Source organism: Bos grunniens, chromosome 14, assembly GCF_055505025.1.
Source record: "Bos grunniens cultivar Pamir isolate PY7600 chromosome 14, Bosgru_T2T1.0, whole genome shotgun sequence".
Taxonomy (NCBI): Eukaryota; Metazoa; Chordata; class Mammalia; order Artiodactyla; family Bovidae; genus Bos; species Bos grunniens.
Genome location: NC_141178.1, coordinates 73,656,347 through 73,676,472, shown reverse-complemented (window position 1 = coordinate 73,676,472; position 20,126 = coordinate 73,656,347). Strand labels below are relative to the sequence as shown.

General features: G+C 43.3%; 1 protein-coding gene across 6 annotated transcripts in view; it reads left to right on the top strand.

Moving 5' to 3' along the window:
• ADCY8 (adenylate cyclase 8) overlaps positions 1 to 20,126 on the top strand; it is a 227,919-nt gene that overhangs the window by 131,109 nt on the left and 76,684 nt on the right. For 4 of the 6 annotated variants that reach the window (XR_015140304.1, XR_015140305.1, XM_086335569.1 and 1 more), the window contains exon 8: positions 9,256 to 9,453. The exons of the other annotated variants lie outside the window; for them this stretch is intronic. Coding sequence is in view for 2 of the 4 variants with exons in the window: in XM_086335569.1 (XP_086191695.1) it covers positions 9,256 to 9,453 (198 nt within the window). In the remaining 2 variants the exon portion in view is untranslated. The remainder of the gene's footprint in view (positions 1 to 9,255; positions 9,454 to 20,126) is intronic. 6 annotated transcript variants of the gene reach the window in all.

Genomic DNA, 20,126 nt, shown 5'->3' with positions numbered 1-20,126 from the left:
GGGAGCAGCCTCTTCTTTTCCCAGTTTTGTCCTGCTATTGTTACCCCCCCAGGGTTCTTGGCCTCCTCTATATAGAGATTGATCAAAGGCCAGACACGAAATTCAGGCAAGGCTTTACTGGGGCCCCGGCTATAGCAGGAGGGAGTGAGAACAAGTAGCAGGTTCCCTTGCTTGCTCATTCCCCAAAGTGGGGGTGAGCTCGTTCCTTATACGGGATGAGGGTAGGGATGTATCCAGGGGTCTGGCCAGAAGGGTGGCTTGGGTCGTTTGTCCACCCTTTAGGTGGTGTTGTGTGCAGGGGGCATGCACAGTACCCTGCTTTTGCTACCAACTCCCTGTTTTTGCTCCTGGCTCTTCAGAAGTGGCAGTTGGGCTTTTTTGTTTTTTTTGTATCTTTTGTTCAGAATTTGCCCCAACTGCACATGCACACAGTTACTTTTAGTCCCTTCCAGTTTCTTCCTGTTTTGCGGTTCATGGAGAGGTGCGTTCAGGTGCAAGCATTGCAGCACTGCAGCCGAGGGTCCCAGGTCCCAGCCTGTCACCCCATCTCTGTTGAAAAGTTTAGAGGCTGGATTCTTGCAGGTCAGTAATGTGAGCTCCTTGGAAGCTGAATCCAGGAAAGTATCAGTCATTAAACTTAATCAGCAAATTGTATAATAAGACCCATAGACTTATAGCACCAAATATGAGCAATTTATCAGCAACTCTTGATAGAATGTAATGGTTAGATAGCATCACCAACTCAGTGGACATGAATCTGAACAAATTCCAGGAAATACTGAAGGACAGGGGAGCCTGGCGTGCTGCAGTCCACGGGGTCTCAAAGAATCAGACAGACTGAACAACTTGATGTACTAGTTAGGTCATATTCCTCATTGAAAAGAGTTACTTCAGAACCTTTTTAAAAAGATAAAAAGTTAGGTAATTCTTATATTTAAATTTTCTGCAAATTTCTGTTAAGTAAACAAAGACATAGATATAACACACACACACTAATTTTTCCCATGGCATTAACATTTCTGAAAAACCTACATCACTGATGTTCACAAGAAATCTGAATAACTTCGGTCCTGATAGATGTTCATTTATTCATTACCTGAGCTGAAATTATCTGATCGCCAACCCAATCCATTGCCAGAACAAAGGGTCACTTGGTCAGTGGGCTGGTGGCCACCTCTCCAGCCACAGTCAATTACATTTTGGCCCAGTCATTTCAGTGCTGTGACTACTTTGATTCACACCTATCCTGTGGCTTGATAAACAAGCCATCAGTGTGTCGGTTTCTCTCGCCCCAGCTCATGAGCCATATCCAGACGGAAATCCTGCCTCCCTCCCTAAGTCCACACCATCCCGCTCACCCACTCCACCCAGTCCTGAGATGAGGTCCAAGCTGGGGTTTGCACATCTCTTCCACCCATTACTGTGGATGTGATATTTTAAAAGCTAATAATTCAACTGGCAGCTTGCCCCCAAATCATCTAACTTCAAAGTGGCCACATCTAAATGGGCATGCCAAGTTCTGCTTCAGCCAATTCTGCAGCAGTTTAGCAACTATTTTTGATTAAAAATGGCTCAAGTGTGTAATGACAAGAGTACAATCCTATTCCCAAAGTGAGATGAGCATCTTTCTGAGAAATTCAGAGGATGAAATAAGACTTAAGGGATCCCGAATTAGTTAGCAGATGAGTCAAACAGAGCCAGACAAGCTCCTGGCCGGACAGAATCAGTGTCAGGCACCACTTGTCCTGGGTTAATCTGGCTCTGAGGTCCTTGGATCAGAGCTTCGGGACAAAATCTTGAATGCTGGATCTTCCCTCTGTGGGCTCTGGGTAACCTTGTTTCGAGAGCTCTGCCCAGTTACCTGTAATTGTGGTCAGCCCAAAAATTCAGCCACAAATGACCATTTGCCTACCCCTCAGCTAAAGGGCAAATCCCATGGATGGAGGAGCCTGGTAGGCTGTAGTCCATGGGGTCGTTAGGAGTCAGACACGACTGAGCGACTTCACTTTCACTTTTCACTTCCATGCATTGGAGAAGGAGATGGCAACACACTCCAGTGTTCTTGCCTGGAGAATCCCAGGGACGGGGGAGCCTGGTGGGCTGCTGTCTCTGGGATTGCACAGAGTCGGACACATATGAAGCGACTTAGCAGCAGCAGCAGCTAAACGGAGGGGCTTCCTAGGTGGCACTAGTGGTAAAGAACCCTCCTGCCAATGCAGGAGACGCAAGAGACACGGTTTCGATCCCTGTGTCGGGAAGATCTCTTGGAGGAGGGCATGGCCACCCACTCCGGTATTCTTTCCTGGAGAATCCCATGGACAGAGGAGCCTAGCAGGCTACAGTCCACGAAGTCGCACAGAGTAGGACAGGACTGAAGCAATGTAGCACGCACCCAGTCCAAAGGCAACCAACACAGACACAGGCAACCGTCTGTGTCCAAAGCCAGGAGCCACTAGTTGGATGAACTGAAACAAAGAATGAGGCATTAAATGTCAGACAGAGGACCCTGGGAAAGGAACCTAGCACACCTGGGACCTAAACCCCCAAATAAGTAAACTGTTTTGATGATCTGCCTTATCGATGTTAGTCAAAAGTTAAAGAGTGAGTTTGTGGGGTTCAAATCAGCAGCAAATTAGTAAATGTTTATTGTGGAATCTGCCAGAATTTGGGATACCTTCCTGGTTATTGTTTTGTTCTCTTAATCATAAACAGTTTGAAATTTCAGACCACAAAGTGACAAAGGAGCTTATACATTTTTTATTCCCTATCCAGTGCAGCATGCAGCCAATATTTGCACACTTCCGATTCTGCTCCAAATGGGAAGCAGTGAAGGCTCAAATAGCTCAGGCCCCAGACTGACATTGTTTGCTGACAATTGAGAATGGGGAACCAGGCTACAGAGGGGTGCTGGAATCCTGGAGCAGGCTGGCTAGAAATGTCCGGACTATTATTTCAGCCAACAGAGTGGACATTCTGATGCTTGTTATTTCGTTTCCTGGTGCAGAAGCTATGAGCCTATTATGAAAATCCCTTGAACTCTTCCTGTAGTTGTATTCTGTAAACCTCCTCCCACAGTAAGATCTCATTAAACATTCTTTTGATTTGTTTGGGAGATAGGTGATGACGGTATAAATATCTTAAAGAGAGAGAAAGTAAGCAATATCCCTAATTTTAGAAAAAGCATCAGGTACATCATTTGAATGTGACATTTCGTTTTCTTCTCAGTACAGACAGGGAAAATTGTGGCAATCTTGGCTAACACCCCTTGCTTATAAAGAATGGTCTAATTCACTAGCACCTCTATTTTTTTCAAAAGGAAAAATTGTTACATGGCAGGTTCTGGAAAGCCCCATGTGGATATTTTCCCTGGGACCCCCAGCTCAGTGTTTTCCCAAATAAATACCGCCTAGAATGGCAACCCACTCCAGGACTCCTGCCTGGAGAATCCCATGGACAGAGGAGCCTGGTAGGCCACAGTCCACGGGGTCGCAAAGAGTTGGACACGACTGAGCAACTTCACTCACTTCACTAGAACCTTCTTAGCAGAAAAACATGACCTGCATACCCAAAGAAATCTCTGCTCCCCATCCCTGGATTTGAGGGGGAAAAACAATAATTGTTCCACTTTCAAATGCAACAAGCATTCTTCCTGGAGCAAATAATTTTGGACTGCTGCTAAGTCGCTTCAGTCGTGTCCAACTCTGTGCGATCCCATAGACGGCAGCCCACCAGGCTCCGTCATCCCTGGGATTCTCCAGGCAAGAACACTGGAGTGGGTTGCCATTTCCTTCTCCAAGGCATGAAAGTGAAAGTGAAGTCGCTCAGTCGTGTCTGACTCTTAGCGACCCCATGGACTGCAGCCTACCAGGCTCTTCCGTCCATGGGATTTTCCAGGCAAGAGTACTGGAGTGGGGTGCCATTGCCTTCTCTGAATTTTGGACTAGATCACCTCAAAGCTTTCCCTAGTGAGCTTTCACAAAAAGAACACAAAAATAACTTTTAAAAAAGGAGAAGTCTTCTCTTCTGGGGGCTGGTTGGGGGTGGTTAATAAAAGTAGAAGGAAAAAATGAGCTTTCCTGGTGGCTCAGTGGAAAAGAATCTGCCTGCCAATGCAGGAGATACAGGAGACTTGTTTCAATCCCTGGGTCAGGAAGATCTTCTGATTTGGAAATGGCAACCTGCTCCAACATTCTTGCCTGGGAACTCCCATGGACAGGGGAACCTGGAAGGCTACAATCCATGTGGTCACAAAGAGTAGGGCACGACTGAGCATAGCACAGAATAAAAAAGAGCTCTAATGTGTACACCGGGGAGCCCTTATTCAGGCTTAGTGTTTGTTCCTGGCAATTTCTTCTCGCATTGGCCTAGAGTTGCAGGACACAGAAAATGGGTTAGGGACTAAAACGTACAATTTCTGCCGTTTCCACAATCCAAACCCTGCAGGCGACAAGTCTGAAGTGGAGCCACAGAGGCCTCCAGGTGAGGCTCAGGGAGGTGCTGCCATAGGGGTGATGGGAGGAAGCTCTGGAGCAGCTGAGGAAGCTTCAGAGTGCAGCCTCCAGCCTGAGGCTGGAAACAGCCAGAGTCTGGGGAGAGGATAAGCCATCTCCGCATAAGAGACAGAGATCCCTGTGAGACTCTGAGCCTGCTGGGCTGGGCATCTTCTCTGGGTCTTTCCCAATCAATAGCAAGCTGGCCTACAGTGCAGGATTTCAGTCACAGCTACCTATCACTTAATCTCAAGACTCCATCTCCAGCGGGGCTAAAAGATGACACCCTTTCACTGATGACTTTAACCTTTGCTTTATTCTGGTTCATGGGAAACACTCAAGCTGATGTTTATCCAGGCATTGGTCCCAGGAAGGACTGTAGGTTAGTGCTTTCCCATCTGTGACCTCATGTTCTAGATTCCAAACACCTGATTAAAACCCCATGCTGAGAAGCATCATAAAGCTGCCTTTCAAGGTTCTTGCTCTTGGCTGGAATTCTCTTAAGCTGTTGTGGCAATGCCTGTTATCCTAGGCTGATCAAAAACTAGGCATTTAATTGAATAGTAGGAAAACAAACTACTTCTTATTTAATAAATGCAATTTGGTAAACAAAGTCTAAATTTGGAGTCCGTTTGGGGGAAGACAGGAAAAGCATCACCAGACTTTTGGTAGCAAGAGATTGAAAACAGTGCCCTAAGAATAGTCTGACACAGCCATTCAAGTTTTCATTCATGCATGCATTCATTCATTCCAAAAGTGCTTATTAAGAATTTATCAAATATGCCAGATGCTGAAGGTTTAGTTACGGGTGAAACACAGTGCCTGGCCATCCAGATCAGAGCCTAGAGGAACAGGCAAACCCACAATGAAGCGGTAACAATACATCACAGTAACTGCTGTGCTAAGAATACATGCAGACTCATAATAGGCTTCTTGCAGAAAATGATGTCTGAATTGGGTTTTAAAGAAGCAGTAGGACATTCTACCTAGCTGCCACACATTCAAGTGCGTAAAATGTAGTAGACAGAGTAATTGTTTACCGGGTCATACTGTGTTAGTTGCCTAGGCTCCAACACAGAGTCTGATGTTTGCATTCAGTCTGATTCTGTGCAGTAGTATACTCAAGGTATGGACAAAGTGGAGAGCACTGTCGTGCCCTGCGTGGAAACCGCGTCACCTGTGAAGTGATTGGGAAAGCTGACGCCATTAGCCTGTGGAAGAGAAGTGGAGGCGAGCAAATAAATTCTATTCAGAATCAGAAACAGATCCACTAAGTAAGAGTTGCAAACAAAACCAGGGAAGAACTTTAGAGTCTTATTTCCAAAGTGGTCCTCCACGAACCATGTAGAGGAGATCCGAGCAAAACCTGTTTCATGGTTATAAAAGTTCGGAAAATGCAGAATTTAAAAGCCTGATTTCTGCAGAACTTATCAGTACCTTTATTTCAGTAATGTGTACTGTGAGACTCCAATAGGAGGATGTAAGAATTTTTTCATTCAGCACACCAGTACTGAGTGATTACTTTAGTGCCAGCTTCTGGCATACACACTCCAGACAAAGAGATTCGAAAAAGAGACAAAACCCTTTCTCTGGAGGAGAGTAGTAAGAATGGATGGCAGTAAACAAACAGTGGATCCACTTTTCCTAAATTGATTGGTCCACAAACCATTTTGTAAAGAAGCATTCCTTCATTCCTGTGTTCCTTAGAACAAGATTTTGGGGAAAGAGTTAATTAAGAGAATCTTGTGATGAAAGAGAGGGATGATTTCCTCAAATTCCAGAACGGAGAATGTGCGGGCTGACTTACAGCATCTACACGCGTGCTGCAGAGGGTGCGTGAAGACTGGGATATGTGATCCATAAGAGCTAAAGTGTTTTTGACTCAACAAAACTGGATGTTTCAAGAGTAAACTTTCAGTCTAAGATCTCATTGGGAGTAATTTGTTATTTGCTGGTACAAACTGATTAAGAAATACCAAATGTATGACTATCCATGAAGCCATCAGATCAGATCAGTCACTCAGTTGTGTCCAACTCTTTGCGACCCCATGAATCGCAGCACGCCAGGGCTCCCTGTCTATCACCAACTCCCGGAGTTCACTGAGACTCACGTCCATCGAGTCAGTGATGCCATCCAGCCATCTCATCCTCTGTCGTCCCCTTCTCCTCCTGCCCCCAATCCCTCCCAGCATCAGAGTCTTTTCCAATGAGTCAACTCTTCGCTTGAAGCCATAGGACCTATTTTAAAAAGAAAAATGCACATTGTTAGTATGTACACAGATAAACATGATTCCGAAAGAACAGTCTTCTGGTCATAAACCAAATGATGAGTTTGAGAGGGTTTATATTCTCCTACCCCATCCAAATGAAGTTTACAAAATCCCGAGACTCTCAGCAAGACCCTATGTTCAGAAACTTGAGTTCAGAAGGAACTCTGATTTTCATCTGGGCTTCGATCATTTTTTTTTCCCACACATCAAAGCATACAGGATCTTAGCTCCCCAACCAGAGATTGAACCCATGTCCTCTGTAGCTGAGCATGGAGCCTTAACCATCTTAAATGCTGCTGAACTGCTAGGGAAGTCCCACAGGGTTTAAACAATTTGCCCAAATTCATAGACCTGGAATGGAGTTTGGAAAATTATGTTCCCAATGGTACTGGGCACACCTCAGTTTGTGTTTTGGGTCTGCCGTGAGGAGCATAGTTTCCCACCTCCTCTCTGGGATAGAAGACTGAATTCTGACATTTCCAAACAGTGGAGAGAATTTCTGCCCGAGAAGCCGATAGGAGATCCACAGAGGGTAGGCTCCAGTCTCATTCACCTTCTGAGATGCTGTTCTAAAAACATTTAACCCCAGAGCTCAAACCCCCTGCCCCAGTATGAACCCTGCTGTTCGGTTTTCTAAAACACTGGTACCTGCTTCCTTCTCTTGGATCCGGCACTCCTCCTCACTGCTCATCCTGCCGTACCTCCACCTGACATTTGTTTCTTTCTCTGTGGTTGCCTCCTTGGCACTCAGTGCTCAAATTAGCTTCAGAATCCTCAGAGGATATACTGTACTTGCTCGTGTTGGCACCTGTGACTCCATCTTTTGTCGTGAGGCTGGAGAAAAGGTTTTCAGTAAATTCTACCAGTGATAAAGCCCTGCTCTAGAATTCTTTAGAGACTATGAATTTAGGTTATGTTGAGTATCTCCATGAAGATTAAAAGGAAGAGTCCAACAGTGTCATAGAGAGGAATACTCATGGAATGGGCTACTGGGCTCCACGAGATCAAAGCCCCCAACTCTGGCTCCACAGTCAGAGAGTCTGACCTGGCTGCAGAGAAGCTGATGGCTCATGAGTATAATTCTTTGAGGCTCATGAAGCTCCAGTACTTTGGTCACCTGATGCAAAGAGCCAATTCCTTGGAAAAAACCCTGACGCTGAGAAAGATTGAGGGCAAGAGAAGGAGGTGATAGAGGATGAGATTGGTTGAATGGCATCACCAACTCAATGCACATGAGTTTGAGCCAACTCCAGAACATAGTGAAGGACAGGGGAGCCTGGCGTGCTGTAGTTCATGAGGTCACAAAGAGTCAGACATGACTAAGCGACTGAACAACAACCACAACATGGGTATATGAAGGATTCAGGCAGGAGGGCCTCCAAGGTGTTCTATCAGCTCTCACAGGCTGTTATTTCATGACTGCATCATCTTATCTCAGTCTAGCCTATGGTCTAACACTGGCCAAGATGAGAGGCTGGCAGAGAAAAGAAGATGCAGTGAGTGTGTTCGGAGGCAGAGCTTTCTCTTCCCCTCTACAGAGGTACTGCATCCTCCACGTCTTCTCAAGAGATCTTTTGGGGGAGGAGATGAGCCTTGTTGTCCTCGAGCTCCAACTCTAATGTTTTGGGTCAAAGAAGTTGAAATTGGAGCTGTGAGTCGGTGTTGCATTTGACTGGATCCTACTGGTTGATCTTGTCACCTGCAGTTAAGATGCCAGGAGACAGAGTCCCCTCTGCCAAATCTGCTGGGTCTTCCTAAGCCAGTGCTATTTCTGTGTCCATGTGGCCACACCCAGTGATCAACCATGGTGGTTGTGCCTTTCCCCACCTCCTGCTGTTTAATCCTGTGAAACGGTGAGAGGCTGCAACTGCTTGCATTTTTGCCTAAAGGAAATCAAACACATATATCTATACAAAAATATAGATATATAACAGTCTATGGGGAAAAACATTCATCAAGTGTACAAGGTCTAACAATCATCAAGCTTAAGTAGCAGATTCTGGCTTATTTGACTGTCCATGAGAAATGCTAAAAAAAAAAATTTGCAAGCCATTCGTCCCCAAGTCTCTCCACCACCATTCAAGGAAAGACCACATGAAAATGTGGAAGCTACTTGGTTGGAGAGGATCATTTCTGTGGGCTTTTCAGCTCTGTTTTCCCTTCTGTTATTTGTATTGGTTTTCTTTCTCTCAAACCAGGGATGTGCCTGGTTAGAGAAGGCTCTTGGTTAACATTTGCTCTCCCTACACCTGAACTGAAGGAATTCAGTGCACCTACACAGAGGAGAGGGAAATGTCCCCCTTGATATATTGTTTTTCCAGGTTGTGTTTCTGGGAACCAAATGCTAACTTATCGACTTCTGTAGGTTTCACTGAATACAACTGCATGGAATGCTATTACTGTTTGCGATGCAACCTAATCTGAACACATTGCCTTTCTTTTTAATCCAAAGGGGACTAGCAGGTTTATTGTGTTTGCATGTGCTTTCCCCCTAGACTCTGGCTGCCCTAACAAGAAATTCAATAAATCTACTTCCAAACCATCTTGCACAAGCTTTGCATGTCCAGTCTGGGCCTGAGGAAATTAACAAGAGAATAGAACATACCATCGACTTGCGGAGTGGTGATAAATTGAGAAGAGAGCATATCAAGCCATTCTCACTGATGTTTAAAGACTCCAGCCTGGAGCACAAGGTAGAGCTGGGTCTCCACAGTGGCTCTTTTTCTGAAATAAATTGTCGTAAATGTTCACGGGACTAGAGAGAGAGCCCAGGGGCTGCGGTTTTGGTTGGTGTGTCTGTTGTGTGTTTGTTTGGTTTGGTACTGTCTTTTCTTTTTTCTCTTTGAAAATCATGAGTAGACCGAAGGCCATGAAAGGAGATGCTGGTTAGATAAAGAGAGCGTCAAGTTTGCTCTTTATGGAAAAGATGATGGAAAGAACAAAGGAGTTCCTTCCACTTTGAGATTATTAACCCAAGTGACGTTAGCACCCACTTGCCTTTGATTTTAGGTGAATCTGCTACCCTTGTAACCTACGATATGGGGACACCCAATAACCTAACGCAAGTGTTAGTGATAGACACTGTCTTTGTTAGATGTGGACACCTGTTCTCCCATTCTCCCAGTTGTCGGCTGCTCAGAGTCCCCCGGTGTACGCATAGTACGTGGTACTGGATTCAGAATTGGGTTCCAGTTCCACCTCTGCCACTTCCTTGCTGTGTGACCCTCAGTAAGTGAAGGAGTCTCTGAGCAGGAGATCCTCTCTGTACAATGAGGCTGATGGACACGCCGCCCTGATAATTTAGGATGAAATGCTCCAGGCAATGCCTCGATGAGATCAACTGCTCAAAAGTGGCCACCATTACCGTATTGATGATGACTTAGTTTCACGCCCCTTCTCCCCTCCCCCCAGCACCAAACCATGAGTGGGTGCTGTCCCTGGGTAACTAGGCTGCTCGTTTGCACTGATGGAAGCTGACAGACCTTCCTTGGCTGAGCACAGGAGGTGCTTAGCATCTGCAGGAGCCTCCGGCAAGAACAGCAGGGGATTTGCAAGCAAATTTCAGGAGTTTGATTCGATACTCTGCAAAGCTCCAATGAGCAATTTTTTGCAAGTTTGCTCAGCTGCCTGGGAGAGTCTACTTTGCTGGGTTTGGAGAATTCACACTTCCAAGCACATGCATTATTCCCAGTGAGTCTCTTTGATAACTATCTGAAAGTTGCAAACTCCAGAATTAAGATCTTCACCTGCGATTCACAGTTTGAATGTATTGTGTCTATGTACTAACAAAACAAAAGGAAAAGAAATACTTTGCCTATTCAACAACCCTCCCCCCGCCCCCACCATTGCAGGTGGATTTTTCTTGTTAGTAATATAATTAAAGGCATTTTCTATCCTGGCTTCTCCATTGAAGGAGCTAGGAAAGGCAGGGTGGTCTTACAAAGAATCTTCTCAATTAGGCTGTGTCCAGAGCTGTGTAAAAACTCTTTTATTCATTCTTGCTAAAGATGTACTTGCTTCACTGATGACCTGACCCCTACAGACTAGAGATCATTTCTAATGTATTGTATTCAATAGTGTCTGGTGCTCACCTGCAGGCACTGGAGTTGGAGGGGTATTGGATGTAGAGGAGGCACTATGTATCAGAGGTTGCTTTCTGTGACCAGGGAGGTTCTTCTAGGAGAAGCAAGGGACAGCATCTGCTCCTGAACAGACACGTGGGGATTAGGTCACTGATAGTCCAGTCTTACACCATCTAGCACATGCTCTGCATCACATGGGCTCCCAGGGGCTGGCAATCGAGGCACACAGGATAGTGCTCACTCCCCTCGTGTCACAGAGACAGTCCTCGTTGACTCCTGCTCAGAGACCCTCTCCGGGGGCAACACTACTGCTGAGCAGAGGATATATCAAAAGTAGTAACCAGTGGTTATTTCACCCTGGAGAAGAAAATGGCAACCTGCTCCAGTATTCCTGCCTGGGAAGTCCCATGGACAAAAGAGCCTGGCAGGTTACAGTTCATGGGGTCACAAAAACAAGAAGTGCAGTTCATGGGGTCAAACATGACTAGCAACTGAACAACAACAGGTACCATTCTAAATTATGTGCTTTCCTGGTGGCTCAGTGGTTAAGAATCTGCCTGCCAAGCAGGAGACGCAGGTTCGATTCCAGGGTCAGGAAGATCCCCTAGAGAAGGAAATGGCAGCCCACTTCAGTAGTCGTGCTGGGAAATCCCATGGACAGAGGGGCCTGGCAGGCTACAGTCACCAAGAGTCAAACAGGACTTAGCGACTACACAACAACAATTTCTAAGCTATGAGCACAGACTGACTAACAATGACAGTAAGAAATATTGGGTTGGCCAGAGTTCATTCAGGTTTTTCATAAGATGTTACAGAAAAACCCAAACGAACTTTTTGGCCAACCCAATGGATGTTATAAAGAGCCTCCTTTTATACTTGATGAAATGGGGGCATGGAGAAATGATTCAGTAGCCCACCCAAACTCAAGCTGTCAGTATAGGGACTGCAATCTGAGCTCACTGTGACCCCAAAGCCAGTGCCCTGGTCTGGTCAGGACACTGCCCCTCCCAGGAGCCCTGAGGATCTGCTCCCCCAGGCCCTTGTCTGGAGAAGGCAATCCTGTGCCATCTTCATTCTCTTCTCTTTGAACTTTGGATGAAGTGGAAAGCTCAGGGCAGGGATTTGGGAGAGAGGTCAGGTAAGAAAGGGTCCCAGAAGCCTTACCAAAATAAAAGCAGAGGCTTCAAATTCACAGGACTCCAGAGTTAGAGCATAGCATCAGTATCCGTCTACTCTGTGGCCAGCGTTTCGGTATACTGGCCTATTGCATCCCCAGGGAAACATTACTATCTCACTTACTTTTGTAAGAGAAAACTGAACCTCTTAGAGGTTAAGTAGAAGTTATAGACCTCAGAATTTGGTTGCCATATTTTATCCACTCTAAGGTACCATCGACTGTGAGGTGTTTGGTTTCTGTGCAGCACTAAGAAAAACCACCCAATAGACAGAGTAAACAAGGAAATTCACATGCTTCTCCCTGGGTATTGGTTAGATGAAAAAACAAACAAATAAAAATCCTCTCCAAGAAATTGAACTCCAAAATGGAATGCACATGGTTTTGCCACCTGAGTTCACACTCTGAATATCATCTTTAAAAAAAGTCAGGCAGAGAATTTAAAGTGGTCTCTGCCTGCAATGCAGGATTCCTGGGTTCGATTCCTGGGTCAGGAAGATCTGCTGGAGAAGGGATAGGCTACCCACTCCAGTATTTTGGGGCTTCCTTAGTGGCTCAGCTGATAAAGAATCTGCCTGCCATGCGGGAGACCTGGGTTCAGTCCCTGGGTTGGGACGATCCCCTGGAGAAGGGAAAGACTACCCACTCCAGTATTCTGGCCTGGAGAATTCATGGACTGTATAGTCCAAGGGGTCGCGAAGAGTCGGACACGACCGAGAGACTTTCACGTCACTGGGTTCGTATCGCCCCCTAGTGACCAGTAGCAGCAATCACAAACCTCCCTGGAAGAATTCAAGATTTTAAGTCTCCACTGACAGTTAAGGTAACTTTCTGATTTCAGTGTTAAAAGGTAGGGTAAAAATTGTGCATCTTAGATTTGTTGAAATATTTACTGTATTTGTGACTCCAAAGTGTTTTCTCTTCCCACTGCCCTACCCTGCTGTTTGGGAGCAAGTTTGGACCATAAAAGTATATTTTCTGAGAGAAAAACTGGAAATGGAAACAATGATTTTTATCTTGGAAATTCTGTAGGAAGAAAAGGCTTCATTCTGTTTGAACAATATATGGTTATTTGAATAAGGGAAACTGTTCTCCTTTCCACCTTTATTTGTGAATTGGAGAACGTGAAAAAACGCTTTGAAATATCATCCAGACACTTCTTGGTTACATTAGCTTGTAAAAATTAGCATATGTACCAAGCTGTGTGTGAAGTGGGACTTTTACCCACCTCCCAGTGTTGCATAAATACTTGTTGAGTGACTGACTGCTACTGCTGCTGCTAAGTTACTTCAGTCGTGTCCGACTCTGTGCGACCCCATAGACGGCAGCCCACCAGGCTCCCCCGTCCCTGGGATTCTCCTGGCAAGAACACTGGAGTGGGTTGCCATTTCCTTCTCCAACGCATGAAAGTGAAAAGTGACAGTGAAGTCGCTCAGTCGTGTCCAACTCTTCGTGACCCCATGGACTGCAGCCTACCAGGCTCCTCCGTCCATGGGATTTTCCAGGCAAGAGTACTGAAGACTCAGGTTAATAAGGAGAATCTTTGAGGAAATTGCCTCACCCCTGCAACTGGCCTCAGGCTATATGTTGTGAATCCTAAGAGCCAAAAGACATGGGTTGCTTTTGGTCTGACTCTTGACAGTGGAGTTTCAGGAGAGAAGATTGTAATGTTCTGCTTACTCCCTGCCATGTCATCTCATGGTGGTTCATGGGATGTCCACACAGAGAAATCTTCCGAGTTAAGCTTCAGAAAGTATGCTCATGACTCCTGTGTCTTAACTAAGTTTGAACAGCACACTTTCCTTCTCTGTCCTCAGGTTTTCTCATCTGTGAAATGAGATAGTTGGGCAGCTCCTGGTAGCTTTCAGCAGTCAGTGCTTTGAGGCTGTGAATTCCCGAAGGTCTTGATGAACACGTGTCCTGGTTTGCCCAGTTTACATCCGTTTTCTCCCTGTAATTATAAATAGCAGCTCCAGTCACTCAGAAATCACAGGGGTGACAAGTCATGTGACCCCAGGCTTAGATCGCGGCCGGGTTAGAAGTAGTGATTTTCAACATCTTCACTCCGCGGCAACCACGTGAGATTTCCGGGAAGACTCCAGAATGGGGGTAGAGCCCTTATCCAGTCATCTAAGGTCCCCTCAACTGAAGAATTCTCTGCCCATCTTTAATTTCCGGCTAAAATTTCCTAACGGGAGCTTACAGATCTCAGGGGCAAAAAAAAATTAGAACTGTGATAAAGAGAAGTAGGAATCATGGCGTTTGTCACATACTGTCAATCATATTGGGTTTTGTCTTCTATTATATATGAATTTTTTTCCTAAAAAAGGTAATGCGTTTGCCCTAGCAAAAGCTTATATCAAGCATATAAGGCGAAACGAAGAAAATGACATCTCTTGTGATCTCTATCCGCAATGCCCAGTGTTAATATTTTGTCATGTGTCATGCTAGTCTCTATGAGTGTGGTTCTTTACACTTACCCGTGCAATGCTTCTATTAAAACAGGGCCATTTATACATCATGCCTTGTAAGACAGTGTTAAGCATTCTTCACTTGAACTTCTCCCCACAGTAATAAATGTTTAGTTACAAAATATTTTTTGTAACTGTACTATTCCAGTGCATATTTTAGCTACGTTTGCTTTTGTTCCCTCAGTTTTTAACTATTACAAATCATAAATTGCATAGCCATTACCAGGGTCAGAGTTAAATCATACATCCATGTTTAATTATTTTCTTGGGATAAAATCATAAAAATGGGTATAAGATAATGCACATTTTAAAATACTCAATGTGCATTCTGAAATAACCCTCAAAAATTGTGCCTATACTTTCTAAAAATTGCCGACTTGATAAGATACAAGGAGCATCTTCCTGCCGTATTTAAAAAAATTATTTTTGAGTTTGAATGTCTTTCTGTATATGTGTTTTATGTTTTGGTCTTTATATTCTTTTCTGATCTTTACATTTGTCTTAATTATGTGACTTGAATGTTCGTCTTAATTGTCTTCTTTTATTGTGATGCTCATTTCTGTCTTATTGATTTGTGAGTGTTCTTTATATTTGAGGATCTTAATCCCAGAACACTTATAGAAAGGCGATATTTCTTAGCCTCTACCCCTTATTTCTCTTCTGGGACAAGGCTCTGAGTGAAACTTAGATGAGGAAGGCAATTAACTACAATTACTTTGGTTTCCAGGCCAAAGAAAGACTGCTTAAATCACATGGAAATAGTTAACTGGAATGACTTCACTCAACTTGATGTTACAAAACATCAGGACCACCTCAGAATGAGGCAACTTCCTTATTTTGAATAAAGATTAAAATATGTTTAGTGCACACTTCAAAATTGATTGAAAATTTATGTTTTGATGTTTAGTGTGCTGTTAAAAATCAAACCATATTGATGGCAATTTAGATTTCCTTCCTTCTTTCAATGCCAGTGTATTCCTGTTAAATTCTGAAATTTTTTTTTTGAGAAATCAAGGCCTCCTTTATCACCCTTACAAATTTAAGCAATAAAAAGCCTTTGTCCTAGGCTAATAGTTTTCAAACTTGAAGGTTTTGTTTAAAATGTAAGCGCCTGCCCATCAGGGACCTACATTTTGAGAAAATCCTTCTGGGATTCTGTTGTCCTGAGTTGCCAGTCACATTTCTCCATTCTTGGCTGTACTTTGAAACTTGGGCTTGCTTAGTCACTTCCTTCATGCCTTCAGAGATCAGATCACGTCAGAAGGTCTTGGGTCCATAAACAAGGTCCACATGGTCTCAGATAAGCCTAGAAGGAATGTCTCCAAAAGGAATGTCTTCCAAGGCCTCAGGCTAGGGGGTCAAACAGACATTGGTTCAAATCCCACTTTGAAAATAGATGTAGGTGCAGTGGAAACTTGATTAACTTACAGATCATTATTGGATAATAACAAGTTGATAGATGAACACCCCTGTGCACATGCAAAAGTTTCATTTATTTCACAAGTTTTTGAGTGAGTAAAAGTTGCTCAGTCACGTCCGACTCTTTGCAACCCCATGGGCTGTAGCCCACCAGGCTCCTTTGTCCATGGGGATTCTCTAGGCAAGAATACTGGAGTGGGTTGCTGTTTCCTTCTCCAGGGAATCTTCCCAATCCAGGATCAAACCCAGGTCTCCCACATTGCATGCAGACTTTTTACCATCTGAGCTACCAGGGAAGCTCACAAGTCTTTGTTAAAAGACAGAGGAAAGAACATAAGCTTGTTTACTGAGTAGACATGACTTGAACCCAATTCCTGCTAGATACTGGCTAGGTGATGGAGGAAAAGGTGTTTGATCTCAGTGAGATGATGGTGATCATACCACCTCCCCTTCACTGGAATGTTGTAAAAATCAGATGATGTAATACACATATAATAGATGTCTGAGTAAATGCAATAGTTATTTTTTCTCTTTCCTTCTGATGAATTCTATGCCAATCCAATTCTGGGTGAGGCTGCATCCTCACTTTAAATAAATCTTACACTTCTACAGCTTCTTTAGAGAAACTACTTCATTAAAAACAGTGGTGTAAGGAGCAATCTTAATGTGTCTTATATCTTAGGGTACTAGGGTCACGACTTTCATAAATTCATAACCTTGTAAGGTATATATACTAATCGAGTACACACCCGAAGCCCATAGATAGTGCTTGCTATGAACTAAGTTCTGTGCTGAATATTTCAAACCATTCATTTAATGTTACTTTTATTATGTTCAGTAACCACATAAAAACAAGGATTTGTCACACAAAGAAACCTTTATATAATCCTTTGCCTGAGTACAATTGGTTCTTATATCTGTTCAGAATTTCACTCAGTTTTCTCTATCCTTTATAAAGAAAATCAAAGCTAACTGAAGGCTTAAGAGATTTCAGGAAAAGTGTGTCACAAACTTTGAAATATTTCTTCTTTCTATAAACTATTGGAGTTATAATGAGTGAACTAAAATAAGGAGGAGTTTCAGCAAAGCGGAGGAGTCTAGGTAAATGAATGAAAAATCTATTAAGATGTTGGATTCTGGGATTAAGTAATGAGAAAAAAAATGCTTTTGTCTATTTTGGGAAATGTTCAGAATGTGCTGAAGCGCACTATTTCTTATGTAGATGCAGAGGGGAGATACATTTAACACTGAACCAAGTGGTCTCTGGTTTTTGAAGGAATTATTCCTTTGTAGCCTCAGGTTATTCTTGAGTTTTATTGCTCTAATAAGATTCAGAATAATAAAAATATTTAGACCACCTTTTTCAGGTAAGAGGGACAGGTTTTGAAGAGTCTTGGGAGGGAAATCATTCCTATTCAAACAATTGCTAAGGGAGAATCCTTTACCTTCTTGACATTATCTTGTAAAATTACTGCTATTTCTACGCCCTCTAGGAGGTCAAATGAGATCGAGGGCTGTGTCACTTGTCTTTTTCATCAGATCAATTAGCTAGCTCCCGTGCCACATTTTCAGAGTCAGGAGTACCAATTTCATCTGTAATAATCTAGTGTAGAATGATACAATTATGATGATTTCAGCCTAAAGGTCACCATCTCAGTCTTTAAAAGTAATCTGTTGTTTTATGTGTGGGTATAAGCATCATCTAAAACTACGGGCTTCTGGGCAAAAAGTCAAGAAGCAGTTATCATTCTCATCCCCTCACCATGTCTTGGGCGACTGGGTCCTCAAGAAAGGAAGAGTCTTTCCTCCCCAAAATGGGGGATTTGGAGAAGGGTGAGCTGGGAGAATGGTGGGTTGTAAACTTTGTAAAAGTTTGACTTGGAATTCTCATATGGCAATCCATCTCCCTCCCCAGGAAGACCATAATACATTGTGTGCTTAGCCGCTCAGTCATGTCTGACTCTTTGTGATGCCATGGACTATACAGTTCATGGAATTCTCCAGTCTAGAATACTGGAGGGGGTAGCCATTCCCTTCTCCAGGAGATCTTCCCAACCCAGGGATCAAACCCAGATATTCCCAACCCAGGGATCAAACCCAGGTCTCTGCATTGCAGGTGGATTCTTTACCAGATGAGCCACCAAGGAAGACCATAATACATGGTCATTGTCAAGATAGATTCACAATACTATGTTATCATTAAGGATCTTTTGTCATTCCTGGGGTGGGATCCTCTCTGTCTCACACTTTTGAAGCTGTCCATCTTAAATACGCATTAGCAAGATTCCTTGTGACTTTGTTAAAGATGAGGAGACCACCTGTGTTTGAAGGTCAAGTCTCTTCAGAAGAAGTATACCAGTGAGACATTCCTCAGATACACCTGTCCCTCATAGAAATGTTCCTGGTAATGATTTGGTTAGACACCAAGATACGAAATAGAGTCTATTTCAAAATATGAAAGGACTGAAAATTAGTTTCCTGGTTTTTACTATACATATGTCTTCCACCCAAATGATCTAATTTAAGAGTGCTCTAGTCAGTGCCAGGTTTCACAACGCATGGACTCAACAACAGAACGGAGGTTACATTCTTTAGTTCGGTCGTACAAAATGAGTAGATTGTCTCAGTTGAGATTCTTAACATATTAATTTATATTAGTGAGAGATGTGCTAGAAAACTATCTTTCTTCAAATTAGATTTATCCAAAGATGGAATGGGCTGTCAACTGAGAGGCTGATTTCTTCATCACTGGAAATGTTCCAGTAGGAGTTAATGGCTCATTTCTGAGGTTTTGCCAAGTGAAATCAGCATTCATCAAAGTTAGATCAAGGTGACAAATAAAATCCCCACTCCACCTATAAAATTTTTTAATCCAAATAAATACATGAAAAAGAAAAAAAAGACAAAACTCACTGTATTTTGGACAGTTAACTAGATTATTGCTTTGGTTTGAAGTGTCCTCTACATCTTGTAGAGAGGTAAGAATTTAGTAAGTACCTTTTGGCTCATAGTCAAAATTGCTCCTTGGAATAAAAGCTATGACAAACCTCAATGGCACATTAAAAGCAGAGACATCACTTTTCAGATGTGAAAGTGGTTTGTATATTCAAAGCTATGGTTTTTCCAATAGTCATGTACAGATGAGAGAGTTGGGCCATAAAGAAGGCTGAATGCCAAAGAATTGATGCTTCTGAACTGTGGTGCTGGAGAAGACTCTTGAGAGTCCCTTCAACAGCAAAGAGATCAAACCAGTCAATCCTAAAGAAAATCAACTCTGAGTATTCACTGGAAGGATTGATGCTGAATCTGAAGCTCCAATACTTTGGTCACCTGATACAGAGAGTCAATTCATTGGAAAAGACTCTAATTCTGGGCAAGATTTGGGGCAGGAGGAAAAGGAGAAGGGGACAACAGAGAATGAGATGGTTGGATGGTATCACCAACTCAGTGGATATGAGTTTGAGCAAATTCCAGGAGATAGTAGAGGACAGGGAAGCCTGGTGTCCTGCAGTCCATGGGGTCGCAAAGAGTCAAACAAAACTTAGTAACTGAACAGCAACAAATTAGAGAATCTAGCAGAGTGGGGTGATTTCCCTCTAACCCACCTAGGATGATTTTCCAGGCCTGTCTCAGGCAAAGAAACATAAAAAACTAGAAACTCTGTCCATCACCTCGGCAAGCTAACTTCCCTAATCACATCTCTGTAGATGAAGAATATAGAAAGGGCTTTTCCTTGTGTGATCACACTTCAGTTCCAAGCTTTCTTATGAAAGATCTAGGAAGTCATAGGTCCTGATGGCTCTGAGTTCATTTATGAATATGTCTTTCAAGAGAATGCAGGGCCAGCATCCACAGACAATGAACAAAATGGAACACAAATTTTTCCTGCTCTACTTCCTTGGAAGGGAACCCAAGTTCCAATCTAATCAAATCAAGTAGGAAATTTTCATTTTTAAAACAATTTTTAAAATTATTTGAAGGTGGTGGTCCCTCTTATTCTATTGCATTTAATAAAATCCACTGTATCTTTTATTTTCTTCCCTGTTATTCATTCACCCATTTAGGCCTTAGGAAAAGGGTTCTTTATTTTGCTTTGTGATGAGAATCCATAAATCAATCATGAAAATGCAGCAGTGCCAGTGTATTAGACTGATTCATGAAGTGTTTTAAGGTCCATTTTTTGCCCAGATTATGCTTCACTTTCATTCTAATAAAGATTT